The 21,196-nt window shown below is 37.8% G+C and overlaps 1 protein-coding gene and 1 long non-coding RNA gene across 2 annotated transcripts in view; one reads left to right on the top strand and one right to left on the bottom strand.

The window, feature by feature from the left end:
* MSR1 (macrophage scavenger receptor 1) overlaps positions 1–11,739 on the top strand; it is a 76,143-nt gene extending 64,404 nt beyond the window's left edge. Inside the window, exon 10 of the mRNA XM_043454567.1 lies at positions 10,958–11,739. Within this exon, the coding sequence (XP_043310502.1) occupies positions 10,958–11,091 (134 nt within the window). The 3' untranslated portion in view covers positions 11,092–11,739. The remainder of the gene's footprint in view (positions 1–10,957) is intronic.
* LOC122432555 overlaps positions 1–12,165 on the bottom strand; it is a 55,573-nt gene extending 43,408 nt beyond the window's left edge. The window contains exon 1 of the long non-coding RNA XR_006266873.1: positions 11,974–12,165. This is a non-coding gene — a long non-coding RNA (uncharacterized LOC122432555). The remainder of the gene's footprint in view (positions 1–11,973) is intronic.
* Between the last annotated feature and the right edge of the window lie 9,031 nt (positions 12,166–21,196).

Genomic DNA, 21,196 nt, shown 5'->3' on the forward strand with positions numbered 1-21,196 from the left:
AAATGAATCAGCTAATTGTTTAGGAAGACTAATCTTCCAATCTGAGTTTCTATAATGTTCTTTTCAGAGAGATTCCATTTCTATGGTAACTAAGATCTGTAACATGAAAGGCCATTTATATAAAATACATAATTGTATAAAAAACATTTCAAATATAAACTGTAGGAGGAAACAGAATTAGACGTTATACCCCAGCTCTATTCCTTTTCTGAATATGGAGCCTTGCCATAAATTTCAAAGCTGTTTTCCCATTGAGGTTCAAGCCGACAGTCAACACACAACTGAAGACTGTAATTTTAATTTCCATTAACTTGAAGGCCTAGTTTCACAAGCAAAATACTCTTCCCCCCTTCCCCTCAGATTTTATTCATTCTTACTTATTTCTTTAGGGATTTCTAATCTAAAGCACTAGGGATTTCTAGTCTAAAACACTGGTAAGAAAGGAATAAAATAAATATTCTGAAATACTAACCAAAAAAAAGGTTATTATTAAAATAGGAAACAATAGAATTTAGTCTCATGTGAAATGATTCCTTTGGCTATATGGAAACAATCATCTCAATTTTTTTCCAGATAACTGACTAGTTCTCTAAAATGAGCATCTATTTTCAGTGAGGCTATGTATTTACAGTAAAATTAAAATGAAAAGATGCTTGCTCCTTGGAAGAAAAGCTATAACAAACCTAGACAGCATATTCCAAAGCAGAGACATTACTTTCCCGAAAAAGGTCTGTCTAGTCAAAGCTATATTTTTTCCAGTGGTCATATATGGATGTGAGAGTTGGACTATAAAGAAAGCTGAGCGCCAAAGAATGGCTGCTTTTGAACTGTGGTGTTGGAGAAGACTCTTGAGAGTCCCTTGGACTGTAAGGAGATCCAACCAGTCCATCCTAAAGGAAATCAGTCCTGAATGTTCGTTGGAAGGACTGAATCTGAAGCTGAAACTCCAATACTTTGACCACCTGATGTGAAGAACTAACTCATTAGAAAAGACCCTAATGCAGGAGGAGAAGGGGACGACAGAGGATGAGATGGTTGGATGACATCACTGATTTGATGGACATGAGTTTGAGTAAGCTCTGGGAGTTGGTGGTGGACAGGGAGGCCTAGCGTGCTGCAGTCCATGGGGTTGCAAAGAGTCAGACACAACTGAGTGACTGAACTGAACTGATATATTTATGATAGCTGGAGATTCTATACATTAGAGTTTTATTATAATAAAACAGCGAGGAATGTTAGATTTTTTGTTTTTCCGCTCTTATTTTTAAGTGCTTCTGAATTGAACCGGAAAGACCAAAAAGTTTTATAAACTAAGGGGAGCCAAGTTGAAACCTTAGCTTTAATACTTAATGTCTCAGACTTTGTTTCCTTTCCAACAAAATTAGACTATCAATAACAACCTGGCAGATTTGTTTTGTATCTGTATAGCCATAGTTATGGTTTTTCTAGTAGTCATGAGTGGATGTGAGAGTTGGATCATAAAGAAGACTGAGTGGCAAAGAATTGATGCTTTCGGACTGTGATGTTGGAGAAGACTCTTGAGAGTCCCTTGGACTGCAGGGAGATCAAACCAGTCAATCCTAAAGGAAATCAGTTCTGAATATTCATTGGAAGGACTGATGCTGAAGAAGCGTTCTTCACCTGATGTGAAGAACCAGCTCACTGGAAGAGACCCTAATGCTGGAAAACATTGAAGGCAAGAGGGGAAGGGGATGACATGGGATGAGATGGTTGGGCCGCATCACCGACTCAATGGACATAAGTTTGAGCAAACTTCAGGAGATGGTAAAGGACAGAGGAACCCAGAGTGCTGCCGTCCACAGGGTTGCAAAGAGTTGGACATGGTGGAGCAACTGAACAGCAAATATTTGTTTTGAATCTGAAAAGAAGTGGCATCTAGAAAGTGCCCAGTATGAAGCCGCACTCACATCATTGCTCCCGAGTGACAAGATCACAGGGAGCAGGGCCACTAACTGTATAGTTACATATTTACCATCCTCTTTGAAAGGTGAAGGTCACTAAGTCGTGACCAACTCTTTGCGACCCCATGGACTGTAGCCTGCCAGGCTCCTCTGTCCATGGAATTCTCCAGGCAAGAATACTGGAGTGGGTAGCTGTTCCCTTCTCCAGGGGATCTTCTCAACCCAGGGATCAAACCCAGGTCTCCTGCATTGCAGGCAGATTCTTTACTGTCTGAGCCACCAGGAAAGCTGAAAGTTGAAGGTAGAGAAGTCAGATTGGTATTACATCGTAGAGTGACATTCATGATGTTCCAAGAGTGGAAAAGTTGAATGTGGTTTCCTGCAGTATGGAGGTGTGACTTAAGAATGTTCTGTGTAACCTTCTCTCCTAAGGTCCCCGCTCTGCTGCACATGCACACCCAGCACTGTTTCAGCTCTCTGTAGATTTCAGCCCCAAACAATGGAAGAATGATGATAAAAATTTTTAAGCAGTAAAGGTGGGCTGGGAGAAAAATAGAACTGAGGCGATTTGTTCTGAAGAAACAGAATCTGAAAAATTAACTTCATGATCTGCTTCAGTGTACATTGTCTTTTAAGAAACAGGTTTACAACATAAACTGATTCTGGATTAGTCATGACAAACCACCATTTCAGGTGAAGCTGTTTAAACTCTTCATTTTTCCATTTTAAATTTACAGTTTTACTCAGGAGGTAAAGGAGAAAGCAACTTTGACTGCAAAAGAGAAGCAGGCAAGGAAACTTAGAAGTATGAGTGGGGAGGTGTAGAGCAGAGATGAGGAGGAAGGTGCATTAAAGTTTTAATTATATGTCATTCTCATAGGAAAGTAAGAAGAATCAGATTAATGCTATATGGTACATTATTATCAAAATTGAAACAAGAAGACGAAAGTTTAAATTTATCTCCTTTGTATAATTCTCCTGTTAAAGAAAGAATACCATTTTCTGGACACAGTCTCCCACAGTCTCCCCCTCTCCTTTTTTTTTTTTTTCCTTCTCATTTTAAAATAGCAAACCTGGCTTGTTAGAGATAATCCTTATTAGCTTTCAGAACAACTAGTGTTGCAAGTAAAAGGATTCATAGGAACAAAGCTTAAAGCTCACTCCTTTAAATGGGTTCTTTCAACTGGATGCGGCTTTTGCATCAAGTGGAATGTTCTTTCTTTTTCCTGAGGAGACAAAAAGGTTAAATTAAAGAAGCACTGAGAAGCTTCTGGTGCTTTCTGTTGCATGAAGCAAGGAGGAGAGAGGGAGCCTCTTCTCTCCCAGTGGGCTCCCTGTAGCAAACCTGGATGAGCTTTATCAGGGGACGGCGGTAGTCCGGGAGTTTGTTCCAGGCATGTCTGAGCCTGTAGGCTGATGCAGGAAGTAAGAAGCTGCTCTGGAGCAGCCATCTCATCTTCTCCTAAATTTAAGGGAGTTGGTGCTGAAGCTCCAAATGTAAAAGCAGAAACGGAAGAAAATTCTAAGCATAAATGCTCTCTTTTGTACACTACCCCTTTCACGTTCCATATTCAATTTTCCGAGTGGAATTTTAAGAATTATAAAACTAAACTGAAGGAGATCAAAAATAAAACTCTGCATCTCTGAATTATCCCTTAGTGATTGGGAGTAAAAACAATCTCAAAGATAAATAGAATACATCAATAGGTCAGAACTGCCAATTCTTACATACTGATCCCTGTGCATTGAAAGTTTTCAAATATAAATGTTTATGTGTGAGGTATTATGGAAACTGATATAGAACCGGGCTTCCTGGTGGCTCAGATAGTAAAGAATCTGCCTGCAATGCAGGAGACCTGGGTTCGAGCCCTAGGTCAGGAAGAGCCTCTGGAGAAAGGGAATGGCTACCCAGTCCAGTATTCTTGCCTGAAGAATAATATGGACCTAGGAGCCTGGCAGATTCAACTGAGCTACTAACACTATCACTTTCACTTTCATAGAGCCTAATAGAGTTCGTAACATGTCTGTTCTGTTGCTCATCTAACAAATACTAAGTATGAAATAATATTGTTTATCAAGTGTTTACTATGCAATCTCATTTAGTGCTCACAGTGCTTATGAGAAAGGTATTATAGCCCCATTCTTTCCAGAAAACTAAGTAAATCTGACAGAACTGTCACAAAACACCCAAATTTACATAGCTGTTATGGTGGTTGTGAGGCAGGGGTCAACCTTCATCCCTTACCTTGTCTCTCCACTGGACAGAATGTCCTTTTAAGTTCTTTAACCTTAAAAACTTCATTTCTAAAGAGCTTGCTTCTTCAGAATCTTAGAATTGTAAAGGTAAATGAAATCTTAGATCTATTTCAGCCCCACCCCTCTCTTCTGCATATATAATAAGACAGAGAAAATAAGTAGCTTCTCCAGAACCAAAAAACTAAAATCTAGAACAATAATCTAAGTTTACCCATTCTCTAGTCTGATTCCCACTTCATTTTTAACATTGCCCCCCCACCCCCTAAAAAAAGAAAAAGCATAATGCTTTTCTCAAAGAAGAAACTGTTGACAACGCACTTCCCAACTAGAAGTCTAAAAAGTGATGTAAATACATGTCACCCAGCCTTGACTGGATGTAATTAAAATTCATTCAGAGGCTTTAACCATTAGTGATTTTTTGCTTCTTCACTTATCTTACCCAGCAGATAATGTCAAAACTTACCATGTCACTGTGTATCTGGCTACTGTCTGAAATATGATTACTTTTTTAAAATAAAAGCAGTGGTTACGAAAGATTAAAGAAACTCAAGTCCCTCAAAGAAATATCAATATTTGTCTTGTTTTAAAGAGGAATTAAGAGGAAATGGTATCATCTGTCAAGCACACTGTTAAGCATCGCAAACCAAGCTCACAAAATTCCAGAAGCCATAGACGGCAGTTTTTGTCGTCTGCTTTTGGAAACACAAAATCAGTTTTTGCTTCCTATGCAGCTTTCACATTGTAAAGGAAATTGTAGATATATAGATGTTTAGGTAGATAGGGAAATAGACGATAAACAGGTAGGATTAGAGAATAAAACCATCCCTAAAATACATACATCAATTTTTCATGGTTTCCACTAGTAGAAAGGATTGCTCAGAGGCAAAAAATAACAAGGACAGCAGCAACGACAAAAGTCCTTCAGTAACTGTCGTTACCTACAGAAATAAAAACAGATCTGTTTTTTAATCTTTGAAGTGCATATGAAGATAAAATTTTATGAATTTTATTCTACCTTGGCATTAATTTTTAATGCAGAAAACAGTTTGGAAGGAGATGGGAAATAAGTATTAAACAAATTTATCCTTTGTGTTGATAGTCCTGAATATATTAATATAAAAATAAAATAGAAAATACTTGAAAATAATTTTTATAACTCTATTTGGGCTTCTCTATAGTCAGTGAATAGCAGCAAGTTTTAAATGTCACCATGTTCTGTTCCTTGCCTCTATTTTCTCTGTTATTTTGAGAAAATCATACATCCTCCCTGAGTCTCAATTTATTTATCAGTGAAATGGAAACAATTGCCAATATTTTACAAAGTTATTAGAAGTAAATTTGTAAAATTATATATGAAAAGACCCAGTATGTTCACTGTACCTGAGTCTTTTCGGTTTAGTGTAACACAAGAGTTACTAAATTACATAACATATTTATCACATCTATGTGCCCTCGGTGGGAAAAGCGTTGTAATATGAGGTAAGCGGGAGCTTCCCAGGTGGCGCTAGTAGTAGAGAACCCACCTGCCAATGCAGGAGGCTTAAGAGACGTGGGTTTGATCCCTGGGTTGGGAAGATCCCCTGGAGGAAGGCATGGCAACCCACTCCAGTATTCTTGCCTGGAGAATCCCATGGACAGAGGAGCCTGAGGGACTTTGGTCCATGGGGTTATACAGAGTCAGACACGACTGAAGCAATTTATCATGCGTGCATGAGTTAAGCGTTCTAACTACAGGAATCAGCTTTGCCACTAATTATCTAGGTGACTTCAGTTGCTGCATTCACCTAAAACAAAGGTCTTCACTAGAAAGTCAGTCCAAGAGAGGATGGATTCTGATTTTGTTTACTCAAATAGGCACTGCAAGATTTGTTAAATGACAGAATCTAATAATGCAAGGGAGACTTCCCAGGTGGCACAGTGGTAAAGAATCTGCCTGCCAATACAGGAGACATAAGAGATGAGAGTTTGATCCCCGGGTCGGGAAGATCCCCTGGAGGAGGGCATGGCAACCCATTCCAGTATCCTTGCCTGGGGAATCCCATGGTCAGAGGAGCCTGGAGGGCCACAGTCCATGGGCTGCAAAGAGTCGGGCACGGCTGAGTACACAAACGCAGACAGCGATGCAAGGGCTTGCAGTAAACCTCTGATGAAAGGCCCTGGCAGTGGGCAAACCCAGGGCGGGAACACTGGTTCCATCAGGCACTAGCTGTATGACCTAGGGCAAAGCGACTTCTTCTCTCTGTCTTTCACTTTCCATAACAGTATCATGACCCCGAAATAGCATTTATTTACTTTTTAAGATTGTTTGAGAATTTAGTAAGGTAACAGCTCAAAAGTACTTTGAATATTTTCTGCCACACAATAAATCCTTAAAACAGTGGGCTTACATGTTCATTCTTATTTTTTACTGCACCTTTGTCATTCTAATATTCATGAATTTCCCTACTATGGTATCTAGAAACTTAGGCTTACATGGCAGCACATGGACTGAATAGTATCTGTCTTGAGTTGCCCCTGTGGGATGGCCCTTCTGGTCACTTTAGCTATTGAGAGGATCCTCATGCTTAATTCTCTTTTCCTGGATTGCAAAAATTCTGCACTGCTGAGATATAAATCTGGTGACAAGATCTAGAAATTGTAGAATGAAAGCATCACAGTTCCCAGGGTGAAGAGGCCATGAAACCATGCTGTTCTCATGCTCTCGATCACTACAAAACCAAAAGTTTCACTTATGCTTATTTATATAAGTTATAATAAATAACAACTCTTTCAAAAAAGATCTTCACAATCCAGATAATCTCGATGGTATGATCACTCACCTAGAGCCAGACATCCTGGAATGTGAAGTCAAGTGGGCCTTAGAAAGCATCACTACGAACAAAGTTAGTGGAGGTGATGGAATTCTAACTGAGCTATTTCAGATCCTAAAAGATGATGCTGTGAAAGTGCTGCACTCAATACGCCAGCAAATTTGGAAAGCTTAGCAGTGGCCACAGGACTGGAAAAGGACAGTTTTCATTCCAATCCCAAAGAAAAGCAATGCCAAAGAATGCTCAAACTACTGCATAATTGCGCTCATCTCATACACTAGTAAAGTAATGCTCAAAATTCTCCAAGCCAGGCTTCAAAAGTACATGAACCATGAACTTCCAGATATTCAAGCTGGATTTAGAAAAGGCAGAGGAACCAGAGATCAAATTTCCAACATTGATTGGATCATTGAAAAAGCAAGAGAGTTCCAGAAAAACATCTATTTCTCCTTTATTGACTATGCCAAAGCCTTTGGCTGTGTGGATTATGACAAAGTCTGGAAAATTCTTAAAGCGATGGGAATACTGGACCACTGACCTGCCTTCTGAGAACTCTGTATGCAGGTCAGGAAGCAATAGTTAGAAGTGGACATGGAACAAGAGACTGGTCCCAAATTGGGAAAGGAGTGCGTCAAGGCTGTATATTGTCACCCTGCTTATTTAACTTCTATGCAGAGGACATCATGAGAAATGCTGGGCTGGAGGAAGCACAAGCTGGAATCAAGATTACCAGGAAAAATATAAGTAACCTCAGATATGCAGATGACACCACTCTTATGGCAGAAAATGAAGAAGAACTAAAGAGCCTCTTGATGAAAGTGAAAGAGGAGAGTGAAAAAGTTGGCTTAAAGTGCAATATTCAGAATACTAAGATCATGGCATCTGGTCCCATCACTTCATGGCAAATAGGTGGGGAAACAATGGAAACAATGACAGACTTTAATTTTTTGGGCTCCAAAATCACTGCAGATGTTGACTGCAGCCATGAAATTAAAAGATGCTTGCTCCTTGGAAGAAAAGTTATGACCAACCTAGACAGCATATTAAAAAGTACAGACATTACTTTGTTGTCAAAGCTATGGTTTTTCCAGTAGTCATGTATGAAAGTGAGAGATGGACTATATAAAAAGCTGAGTGCCAAAGAATTGATGCTTTTGAACTGTGGTGTTGAAGAAGACTCTTGAAAGTCCCTTGGACTATAAGGAGATCCAACCAGTCTATCCTAAAAGATATCAGTCCTGAATATTCATTGGAAGGGCTGATGTTGAAGTTGAAACTCCAATACTTTGGCCACCTGATGTGAAGAACTGACTCATTGGAAAAGACCCTGATGCTGGGAAAGATTGAAGGTGGGAAGAGAGGTGGACGACTGAGGATGAGATGGTTGGATGTCATCACTGACTCAATGGATGTGAGTTTGAGTAAACTCTGGGAGTTGGTGATGGACAGGGAGGCCTGGCATGCTCCAGTCCATAGGGTTGCAAAAAGTTGGACAGGACTGAGTGACTGAACTGAACCGTAATAAATAAATGTAATAAATACAATCTGTAAATGCCCCACTGTTTTGACTCCCTTCCACGTTAGCAGGAAAATCGTTTTATTATTTAATAGTCCAGTTATTTGCCTATCTTGTTGAGTAGCTCTTTGGGGAAGTTTCCCAAAAGTTTAGATAGTCTTTATATATTTAAAATAAATGCACACACACACAAACATGCTCATACACACAATTACTCACAAACACCAAAGGGACCACAATATACCTAGTAAGAACAATTTAGAAACCAAAGATTATTACTGGCTAGGCTTCTGATTTTAAGACCATATTCCTCTAATCTTTTCCTTTTTATCTGCCTTAAAATTTCAAATTGAAAGGCTTATTACTCTTACAAACATTTCATAAAATAATTGAGCTCTCCAAGTTACTATTCTTCTAGTTGATCAGCCCAGGAAAACTTTTGCTTGTCTAATAGAGACATTATTTGGATACTAATGATTTAATTACTATTATGTGAAATGACAAATATACTATTCCCAATTACTTTGATAATGTAAACCTAAATATTATTAGTGCTTGTCTTTATTTGGATATTTCTAGTGAAGGCGCAAATTATTCAAAAATTAAATAAGTGCACCTATTTATTTTATATATGGAACTTACAATTTCCTAATTCTAAAAGTAAATAAAAACATGAGTCTTTACAGAAAATATCTATGTAAACATCCTATTAAGTGCTCCTTTAGCTTATAGATTTTTTTTCTTCTTCAGTCCATCTTCAACATTTCTGCCAGACTTAAAATTCTGAAATATAGTTCTAATGATATTATTTTTTTTGGTGACTTATACAATCCAATAATGTTTATAGCATGGTCCTATCTTCCTATCCAACCTTCCCAAAGAGTCCTCCTCCCCTCATTAATACACTCTGTTACAGACGCCAGAAGACCATTCACTGTTTTAATACATCATACATTTTCATGATGCCCCCACTATATGGAATGACATCTTTTCAACACATGGAAAACCTTCATTCATTTTTTAAGCTTTTGTCAAATATTATCCACATCGCAATTACAAAATTTCCAGTATCTGTTAATTTAGTTGTATATTATAGGCACATGCTACTATACAAGTATGCATATTAGTCATGCACATATTATTAACTTTTATTTAACTCACAGATTATTTGAAAAATCAGTTAAGAGTAATGGAATTATATGTGCCATTTTATATTCCTTTGTAAAAAACAAATCTTCATTTAGCTTTTAGAGCTACACAGAGGTATGTTTCTAGGTTTTGAGTTTGCTTCTAAACATGCTTTATATAGTTCTTGTGACTGAAAGAGAACCCTTTAACATCATATTGATCCAAATGGAAAAAGTGCATTATTGATTATGCTTACAGTATTAAGATATTTATTTACCATGCACAGTTTTGCAAAGGTGTTTATTGGAATTTCGCTGCTAAATCATCAGTTTCTTAATGACATGAAATGTTCTTGAAAATTCATCAGGAGGTTTGCAATATTTTATGTTTAACAAAACCAAATGAAATCATTCATGTAGAAGTTTTTCAAAGAGTCTGTTCCCAAGTGCCTTAAGTATGAAAGAAAAAACTGTTATATCTGATACACTTAAAAAATCTTTAGAGAATATCAGAAAAACATTGCCAAACATTCATTTTAAAGTTATCTTTTCTTGCCATGAATTCCTTAAAAAAAATGTTGTTTTCTTATTCACTGATAAAATAATGTTCTTATCTTGAAAGTAGCAGTTAAGTTTGTTTAGTTAATTATCTTCTAGGTAGCCTATGCTGACAGCCTGTTTTTCCTTCTAATGTGTCTGAGGAAGATTTCAGACAGAGTATAAGTGTTACCTCTGCCATTTTCTTGTTTGCTTGTGTTTGCAATTAATAATCTGTAGTCTTCTTGCAGGATAGTTTGTAAGCCCTTTGCTGATCGTGTTAGTCTTAGTTTAATTAAAAATAGATAACATACCTGGTAAATCAGACACATGCAAACTGCAACACAGGAAGCTAAGAAAAGAACTGCAGAATCGCATATGTTCTAGATATACGTCCTACCAGATATGTTTAGATCATTAAGTTATAGCATATATCCATTGTTAGTAAAGCTTATTTCCTTCCTTATTTTTAAAAATAAAATTAATTTATTAAATCCTTGGAGAAAATCAATAGTTCTTTAGTCTATGATTTCGTAAAAATATGTATGAAGAGCTAAACTTCATGACAGCTCTTATTACTTAGTATTTTTGTCATTTACACACTGACAGAAAATAAAATTTTCTGGGGCGCTGAGTTAATTTTTGAATCTTAATACAGAGCACAGAGCTTGTATGTGGATAATGAGCAACATATTTTTTTGTTTAATTAGTGAATAAATTAATGACTGTTCCACACAAACATAAACACTAAACTATACTTATTAATACAGTTGTATCTGATTTTTGCAGGTACAGGTCCAATATGGCTGAATGAAGTATTTTGTTTTGGGAAAGAGTCATCCATTGAAGAGTGCAGAATTAGACAGTGGGGTGTGAGAGTCTGTTCGCACGACGAAGATGCTGGGGTCACTTGCACTACATAACACATCATATTTTCATTCACATTTTTTAAACTGTTACAAAGTGATTTTTTTCTTTGCTTCACTAAAATCAGCTTAATTAATATTTAAGAAATTAAGAATTTGTCCACAGAAAAGGAATATTTAAAAATCACTGGATAAACATGTAAGATAGCTTCATATTTGCTTCAAATACCTATATCAGGACCATTTCAAGTTCTCTAGGTTTTTAAATGGCATCTTCTAATATAATGACATATATTGAATTGCATATATTGAAGTTTAAGGCTTCTGGATTACAAATGCCAGTGATAATGGAAACACATCCCAATCACTGGCTACAATTTGTATCTTCACTACAGGATCACATTTTTTGCCTTCTTTGTAATCTATTTAGTTGATTTTAATGTAATTACTTTTTGAATAATGAGAGGGTTGGAAAGTTTTCTTTTGTGCCAAGTTGGCAAAATCTCCAAACCATACATGTTTCTAAAGGAAGAATCTTAGCTCAAGATTTCTGTGCAGTAACTTAGCAATTAGATAGCAATGTTCATGATATGTTTTGGCCATGATGAGAAACTCATCAGGTTTTACCTGCTCAAATATTGACAAAGTCATTACTAACATGACTAATCACATGGTCATTAATAATAACATGATTATTTGACATGGTCAAGTGTTGACAGTTTTGTTGTTTTTATTTTTTCTTTTATACTGAACCATTAAGTTAGTTGAAAGCAAGACATATGAGAAAAAGCAAAGGCCCACCATCACTATATGTGTCCATATAATTAGCAGATCAAAAATGTCATTTTATAACATAGAGCTCAGCTTGCTATACATTTTAAACTGAGTAATTTGTTACAATTCTAGGACTGTGTTTAAAAGGTAAGTATATCTACTTACTCGGTTTTAATTAACAGCATGCAAATGTCCTGCCTGCAGAAGGAAGTTTCAGTGACCCATCTCTGTAGTCTTTCATTAAGAGTCAATATTTACAACCCAGAGAGAGAGAGAGAGGTAATCTTCACCACTAAAGGGTTGATGACCCTGAGAAGCCAGAATAGTGCCAAGTTCATCCAATAACTCAGTGACTGTGCCCTGCTGTCTGGATGTACAGGTAGAAAGACTAGCAATTTCTGTTGAAATTCAGCTTAATCTCAGTCCCGAGAAACATAATTTTCAAGTTTTCCAAGCCCAATTCAGAGAAACATGTGATTAGAAAACCACTAGTACAGGATGGCCCTACTATTCTTTCTTTAATGATGATAAGCAAAAGCGTGGTCTTAGCATTTTTTCATATCCTAAAGTCTTCACAAACAGTATCCAGATAATAGACTTAGTGCCCTCTCACTTGCAAAGGCAAAAATGTTATGTTGGAATTGGAACTACTGGAAATGATCTGCTGAAAATGTACTTTATCACAGTACATTCTCCTAATTGATGTACATAGGTGATTTACTCCAATAGTGTAGTTTTGTAATTAAGTGTTGAAGGAGCCCCTCAGCATAGAACCAGTCTGCAGATACTGAAAGAGGTGGGTTTTGCTGTTACTGTTGCTTTTCTTTGGGTATGTTTGGGTTTCTTTTGTAGAGGTTTGTTTGTTGTTTTAGCTCCTAGCATTCAAAAACACTAGCTGAACAAAAGCTAAGGAACAGAGGCTTTAGTGACTACCCACAAGAAATAGGCTTTGCAAAACTGTTCAGGGAAGTAATAAGAAAAATAGACTTCTACAGCCTTAAACAAACAAACAAAAAACCCAGCAAGTCACTGGGAAGGGGGAGAATCTACTTTTCAGAGGTACCACATTATAATATTCAAATGTCCAGTGTTCAACAACAACAGCAAAAAAAATCACAAGGTGTATAAAGAAACAGAAAAGTGTGATTTAGTGAAAGGAACAGTATGACCTTTGACAGCAAGGTCACTGAGGAAGTTTCAATGTTGTGATATTTGACAAAAACTTTAAAACAACTGTTTAAATATGCTAAAAAAAAAAAGACTAAGAGTTAAAGAAAACTGAAAACAGTGTACTAACAAAATCAGAATATCAGTAAAAAGAGTTAAAAAAAAAAAAAGGACAAATTTTGGATTTGAAAAGTACAACTATTAAAGTGAAAAATTCACTCAAGGGATTTAATAGTACATTTAAACAAAATAAAGAATTAGCTAAAGAAAAGTAAAAGTATGGTGTAGGGTGCATGTAAGTACTACATGTAAGTACATGTAGGGTGCCCAAAACATGCATTATGGGAGTCTCAGAAATAGCAGAGAATGAGGGAGAGAGAGAGAGAGGAAGGGAGGAAGGGAGAAAGAAAAGAAGAAGGATGTCTGAAGAAATAGCATGCAAAAGCTCTCAGATTTGATGGATGAGATGGACATGTATATACATGTATATGCACCCAAGGAACTCAAAATTATCCAAGCAGGATGGATTCAAAGATACCCATGCAAAGACACATCATAATAAACTGTCAGAAGATAAAAGAGAATCCTGAAAGCAGCAAGGGGTAGCAACTTGTCATATACAAAGGATCCTCGGTAAGATTAACAGCCAGTTTCTCATCAGAAACCATGAGGTCAGAAGACAAGGTTTAAAGTGCGGAAAAGAAGAAAAAATAAACAACTGTTAACCAAGAATTCTCGTCTGGCAAAACTGTCTCTTCAAAAAATGGGGGAGAAAGGAAGACATTCCCAGATAAACAAAAATGAAGGTAGTTTCTTACTATTGAACCTGCCCTGTAAGAAATACTGAAGAGGAGTGCTTCAGGAGGTTGAAATGAAAGAATACTAGAAATTAACTCAAAGCCATAAGAAGAAATAAAATAGCAGGGGCAGGAAAGTAGTTTCTTCTTTAAAAAAAAAAAAAAAAGAAATTCTACTAGTCACTGACAGTTATACTACAAACTTTGAATTTCTTACAATAAACATGCATTATTTATATAGCCAGATTTTTTAAAATTGAAAAACAATAATTTTAGAAATTATCTAGTTTCTTTACTTTTTTCCCCTGATAATACAGTTGCAGCACAGTAATAGAGAGTAACTTTGTTGGAGATGACCGAGCTCTTTAGAGAGAAGTCACACCAAGTGAGTCAGCTAGATGTATACATGCGTCCTCTCTTTTTTGGATTTCCTTCCCCTTTAGGTCACCATAGGGCATTGAGTTTAGAGTTCCCTTTGCTAGTATACAGTAGGTTCTCATTAGTCATCTATTTTATACATTCCAGTGTATATATGTCAATCCCAATCTCCCAATTCATCCCAACCCCTCATTCCCTCCTTATCCGTACATTTGTTCCCTGTTTCTGAGTCTCTCTTCCTGCTTTGCAAATAAGTTCATCTATATCATTGTTCTAGATTTCACATATATGAGTTAATATATTTGTTTTTCTCTTTCTGACTTACTTTGCTCTATATGACAGTCTCTGGATCCATCCATGTCTCTGCAAATGGCACGATTTTGTCCCTTTTCATGACTGAGTAATATTTCACTGTATATAAGTGTGTGTGTATATATATATATACCACATCTTCTTTGTCCATTTCTCTGTTGATGGGCATTGAGGTTGCTTCCATGTCATGACTATTGTAAATAGTGCTGTAATGAACATGGTGGTGCATGTATCTTTATGAATTATGATTTTCTCCAGGTATATGCCCAGGAATGGATTGCTGGGTCATATGGTAGTTCTATTTTTAGTTTATAAGGAACCTTCATACTGTTCTCCATAATGATTGTACCAGGTTACAGTCCCACCAACAGTATAAGAGGTTTCCCTTTTCCCCACACTCTCTCCAGCATGTATTATTTGTAGATTTTTTGATGATGTCCATTCTGACTGGTATGAGGTGATGCCTCATTGTAGTTTTGATTTGCATTTCTCTAAAAATCGGTCATGTTGAGAATCTTTCATGTGTTTGTTGGCCATCTGTATGTTTTGGGGGAAATGCCTGCTTGTTTAGCTCTTTCACCCATTTTTTTTTTTTTTTTTTTTGAGCTACACAAGCTGTTTGTGTATTTCAGAGATTAATCCCTTGTCAGTTGCTTCATTTGCATATATTTTCTCCCATTCTAAGGGTTGTCTTTCTGTCGTGTTTATGGTTTCCTTTGCTGGGTACCAAGGGCATTTTTGCGTGGGGTTGAGAAGCTGAGAGTCCAGCAGCAGCGTGGGCTTTCTTATGCTCGGGAAGTTGCAGAGGGGGCGGCAGGGCACCGACAAAGCTCCACGGGTGGTCTGCGTTGCTGCTGGCCGGCCAGGTTTGCAGGGTGGAGCTTGTAGCTCCTGCACTTTCCCCTGGAGCCTTGTTCAGTTTCTCTTCTGCTTGAGCCAGGTACACATTGAGCTCTGTGTTGAATTAACCACTTTGTCCTGCACACCACCTGGCTTATCAGAGCTGGAGGAGTGAGAAATAAATGCCGGTTCCAGCTCATCTCTGTGAGTTCCATTTTGTCTCTCCCAGTTCATGTCCATCCTCTTACTCCCAAAGAGCCCCCTCCTGACTTCAGACCCAGGACCAAACAGGAACACAGCAGACTTGCCTGGAAAACTTAGTCAGCAGCCACAATCCACAGTTACATGAGATTGAATCTCCTCAAGGGTACAAAGGAACAGTTACTCTGGATTTAGAGACGGTGGCCTTAGGCAGAAAAGGGAACAGGAAAATAGAGGACATTGAATAATTGTAGCTGTGGGCTCCATATTTAGATTCTCTTCTAGTTTGTAAAGCTTACAGGTAAAACAAGGAATTATTTTGAACTGCTTTGGCTGTGGAACATGTTTTCTGAAGGCAATACCGTTTTGAGCCTGAAACTCATAAGTCCAGGTTTTAAAAGTGTTACATAATTTATGAAACTATTGTGCCATAGGTTTTTCTACAGAAATGTCAAGTACACAGAGAATTGTTAAAAGGGAAATTACTATATTATTTTTAACAACTCTAGAGTTGAGTGTAACCCAAAAGCTCTTTGGGGGTTCCCTGAATGAAAAATTTTAGAGTTACATGCCTAGGGTAATTTTATGGAGAAAAGAAAAAAAAAAAAAAGAGATTGAAATACATTTGTTAATCATCCATTAAGCACCTCCCTAGGGCCAAGTAAGTTCAATCAAACCTACTGGAAAACATTTCAATTTTTTTTCAAAAAATGTCTTTGCTATCTCATGCTTACATCACTTCCCTGAAAATACTGATAAAATTAATGACATAAATTGCTCATGTATTTTCTTTTACTTAATTGCATAAAATTGTCCTCCTCTAAAAGTTGAGCAGCAGAAGAAAGTGAAAACACAGCTGTTCTGAATTAGGGCCTATTAAAGAAGTTGAGGCTTGCTGAGTTCAAGAACTAATAAGACATATCCAGGTCAGCTGCCAGGGTGACTACGGGGTCAAAGGGATAAGCTGAGAGCTGAGTATGAAAAGAAAGGGAGCCCGGAAGGGAGGGCTCCCTGGCCGGGTGGGTGGATGGGTGGGTAGAAGGAAGAGAAGAAGGAAAGAAGAGAGACCCCAGGAAGCAAGTCAGCTCATCACCACTTCATTATACACCGAACCTTCTGAGTTAGAAGGTAAGTTGCTTTATGATATTTTTACAGATCGTGCGCTGAAGAAATGAGGTAGCAATAATTATTTTTATCTCCATATTCAGATTCTAAAGTCGACTTGCTACCTAAAAACAGAGCTTCACTCCACATTGCAAGTAGTAAGGAAATCAAGAAATTCAAGGGAGCGTTTTCACATACTCCCCACTAGTGGCTGTGTCCTCCAGTTATCACGGGGTGGGGGTGGGGAGCGGGGAGCAGGGGAATCAGCTGTCAACTTAGGTTCATGGTATGACACCAAAACAAGCACTTCCCATGCTAGAACACCATTTGTTGTATTTTTTATTTTTAAAGTAGAATTACAGTATATCATCTTTTACTCCTTAACGCTGAGAAACCATATCACATTAAGATGAAGGAGAAATGAATAACATTCTCTGTAGATTATGCACTTCTTATAGGGATGAAAAACTTGAGCAGTTCATTATTATTTATCAAGGGCTTTCTCCACCAACAAGGCCTTTCATTTTCTCGGTTTCGGGAAGCCTTGTGATGTGGTCACGGGGCTGGAAGGGGAAGCCTCAGTTTCTCCTCTCACTCTGCCCCCATTTGTTTAGCCTCTAAATCCTCAAACCCCAGCATGGAAAATGGGAGTGATTGCACGTGATTTTTCTAAGACTCAGGGTGTTGTGCTCGTGAGTTGACATGAACATGAATTATGGACAGAAGTGATCTAGGTATGGTGAATAGTTACCAGCCCTCGCTTGTTTGATGGTGTTAATATTAGTAAAGAACTGGAATGATTTTGAAGTTGCTCTTGTGTTTTTAGACTTTTGTCCTTTCATTTGGACATGACCTTGAGACCCTCACACATCACAGCATCATTGGGGTTAATAATTTGACAGTGCTTGGTACATTTAAATAGAAAGTTTACCGTGTAACTAGAACTTTGAGTTTACTCAGATCTTTCCAGAGAAATGCTATGGGAATGAGTTTAGTCTAACTTGGAAAAAGAATTATCTGGAAAACTGAAAAACATAAATAATAAGGGGTATATTTGCAAGGCTTGCCCCTCGTAGAAGCTACTCTAGGCTTGCATAGGAATCCAGAGAAAGATGAGAGAGACAAAAGAAATTTTCAGACACTGGTGTGGAGCCACAGCAGAAATCTCAGCTGGAGAAACCAGAACACTCCCCAGGTGAATCTGCTTCCCTCTGCCTTCCAAAATGCCAGTCCCTTCACTGAGTGGGTTGCTTTCTTGACATCAGTTTGCACTTATCTCCACTGTTTCTTTCCTTTCTTCTCTCACCCTTGAAAAGGCCTGGGGTTTCATTGAAAAGCTGTTAGATGAACACTGGCCTGTCCTAGAGAAGGCCTGCCAAGGTCTTAATCCAAACCACTTACTCATTAAATGAGTCAGCCAGCATCTGACACAGCACAGAACCATCTGAGTCAGGCTGTGGAAAGTTACAGAGATGGAGGAAAACAGGAAAGAAAGGAGGAAGAAACTCGGGCCCTTCTTGAAAAGTGGCTATATTCTAAAGAAGGAAAATGTGGTTTGGCACAGAGGTTCTTATAAGCAGGGCCATAAACGGGTTAGAATTTTAACAACCTGAGTAGAACCTGAAGAACCGAAAACAAATCAGTTCCTAGAGGAACTCCAACTTAGGAGTCTAATTGGATCTAAGAGGCACGTGGGACCCACTGTAAAACTGTAGAAAGGCAAGCTGTCCTATCGAATGATGATGGTGGCTAGAGAGCTGGTTGTCTGTAGGCTTGATGAGCTGATGATGCAAAATACCAAGCATCTGTTTAGCTCAATAATGGGCTCCTTCAAACGGAAAGCAACGCTGCTGTCTGCTACTCCAAGCCAGAGAGTAGCTCCCAAAATCTGGACTGGAGTTGCAGGAAAACTCTAGCAAGTAGTGTGAAATTAAACTGAGTAATGACACTTTTTATGCTTTACATTCATTCATCTTTAAGCTATGTACACCTCAATTCCTACTTTATTGAGCCACTATTGTAATAATATTAGACTCTGATATGAAAATCTAGATATGCTGTGTAAATGTTTTAATAACATTTAAATCAGCATGATTATTATCGCTGTCTAGGGAGAGAAGGTAAGAGAGGTAGAGAAAAGTTGTTTCTATTTTATTCCTAGGGATTGATTTTTGCCTTGGTATAACTGAGTATAGAATTATACATGTGTGTAGGGTGAATATTTAATTTATGATATAAGTTCAGGCATTTTGGCATAATTGCTTTGCTTTATTGTATAACCCACGTTTTGACATTGCCAGGTGCCATCATCATTAGTAATAGAGATTCTGCTTTAATTTCCATATTTGTTTCATAAATGCCTTAAGCAAGACCCATCTTTGGCATGAAAGAGGCATAGCGCTGTGTGGCAAGTTTTAGGGAAAGAATTTTTGGCACAGACCTTGATGGCCGGGTTCCTACCTCACTTATAAATCCCTCCTGCTCTTTAGGTTTGATGATCAAATGTGAGTTTGGAGCTGGTTCCCACATGCAAGTTTAAACTCTGCAAACATCAATCCATAACTGTTGATTTTCTCATGTGTATATGGAGATAATAAAACTACTTACATGCTTGTGTTAAAATCATTAAAATAATATGAGAAGCAACTGTGAGAGTAGTTTTAAAAGATGGATATTATATAGATCATTATAAAAGAAGGATTCCTCGACGTCAAAAAGCAATACTGAAGGGGACTTTATTAAAAGCTTGAATAACAGGGACAAAGGACAGAGTTCTATATATCTTCTATCATTCTTGGCTGTCGAAATTCTAGCTTCCCACCCCTAGAGTCTCAGACTTGTAGGATATGGAAGTAAACAGTAAGATGCTAATTTGAAAAATTCATTATTTTGAAGCATTATAATTAGTATCTGTTAATGGTATCGTTATTTTAGATTAAAATATGTATTTTCTGAATATATGTATTTCTAAATGCCAAATGCATACTGAATTACAAACTAGGAAGATAAGATGAGTAGAGAATTTTCTCTTGCTTTTGTTGTCTGAAACTGAAAACTCCAGTAAAATTAAATCCGTACGTTAAACAAATTGATTTCCCTCCCCACCAGCAGAGGGAAGAGATGGGTCTCTCCCAGGTTTATTAGAGGGAACCAATCAGAACTGATACCTCACCTGGTCAACCTGGAATTCCCGTTTTCGCTTCTTCTGAGTTAAATTTAGGGTTCATCTTAGTGTTTCAGGGGTACATTTCTTTTTAAATATTTATTTATTTTTATTTGGCTGTGCACGTGAGGTCTTCTATCTTCGTTGCTGCAGAACTCTTAGTTGTGGCGTATGGGATCTAGTCCCCTGACCAGGGATCAAACCCAGGGCCCCTGTATTGGGAGTGCAGAGTCTTAGCGCCTGGACCACCAGGGAAGTCCCAAGAGTATGTTTCTTTTTCTGCATTGCCTCATTATGGACACCATTCTAATTTCTTTATGCCCAAGATAATGGAAAAGGCCTGAAGATTCAACGAAGCAGATACAATTTCCAATACTATTAACAATTCAGAACCAAACAAGTCAAGTGCCTGTGTTGTGAAACCCCACCTTTGAGAGCATCTCATTGGACAGTGTTACTTCGTCTTTGCTCCTCAGAAACCCACCTCTTTTCTCAACTCTTTTCATTCTTCTTAGCCTCTAACCCAGCATCCAATGCCCATTACTTGCTTGTGCATCACAGATCTTCATTTTACTTTTTTTAAAGTATGTATGTCCCTGACTAAAGTATCTTACTTTTCCTCCCATAGATCTACCTATAAATATTGACCTAGCAGAGCTATCCTTCTCTCTAAGAGGACATCTTACATGCTGCTAAAACAATTATTTTCCCTCATCTTTTAGGTCAGTTTCAAAGCAAGAATAGCACTACACATTTTCTAAGAACTCAAACTAGGCAAGCATTTATCTAGGTACTATGGGGCAAACAAAGTGAGTAAAATGCAGTCAATAAATAAGAAGTGGACAGGAAGAATCACCACATTTATAGATGGATTGAGCTTATTATTTATAATTTGTGGAAGGCTATAGCAAACAAACAGTACCTGTTACATAATGACTCAGCCTGACTGGCTATTAAAATAAGACCCAACACATTAGAAACCCAGCTCCTACCAGCTGGTGTGATCTCAGATAACAAGCACAGCCATAATCCTGGTATCCACTTTTTTCCTGAGAATGCTGGGTGTCCTTGTGCCTCTAATAAGAGGCTTTTTTTGTTGCTTCTGTTATCAATACATAAGCTGGCCAAATGACCGGATGTTTTCTTCAGTGCCCGGTTATCAAAGGGGTTCCCTGCTAGCCTGGAGGACTAAGGGGACCCTGCCCTGCTCAGACCCCTGTGGTCTTACCATCCCATTTGGTCCATGTCAGCTGACACTCCCTTTTAGTCCAGCCTGGTCTTCTAGTTCATTAAATTCTATTGTATCCCTACTTATTTCAATATAATTAATATAAGAGAGTCCCAGAAAATGACAACCCCATCCATCCTCATTTCTGGTTCTGTGACTTACTCTTTGGACCCAACTAAAACATCAGCCCTCTACATA

Source organism: Cervus canadensis, chromosome 31 (genome assembly GCF_019320065.1).
Source record: "Cervus canadensis isolate Bull #8, Minnesota chromosome 31, ASM1932006v1, whole genome shotgun sequence".
Taxonomy (NCBI): domain Eukaryota; kingdom Metazoa; phylum Chordata; class Mammalia; order Artiodactyla; family Cervidae; genus Cervus; species Cervus canadensis.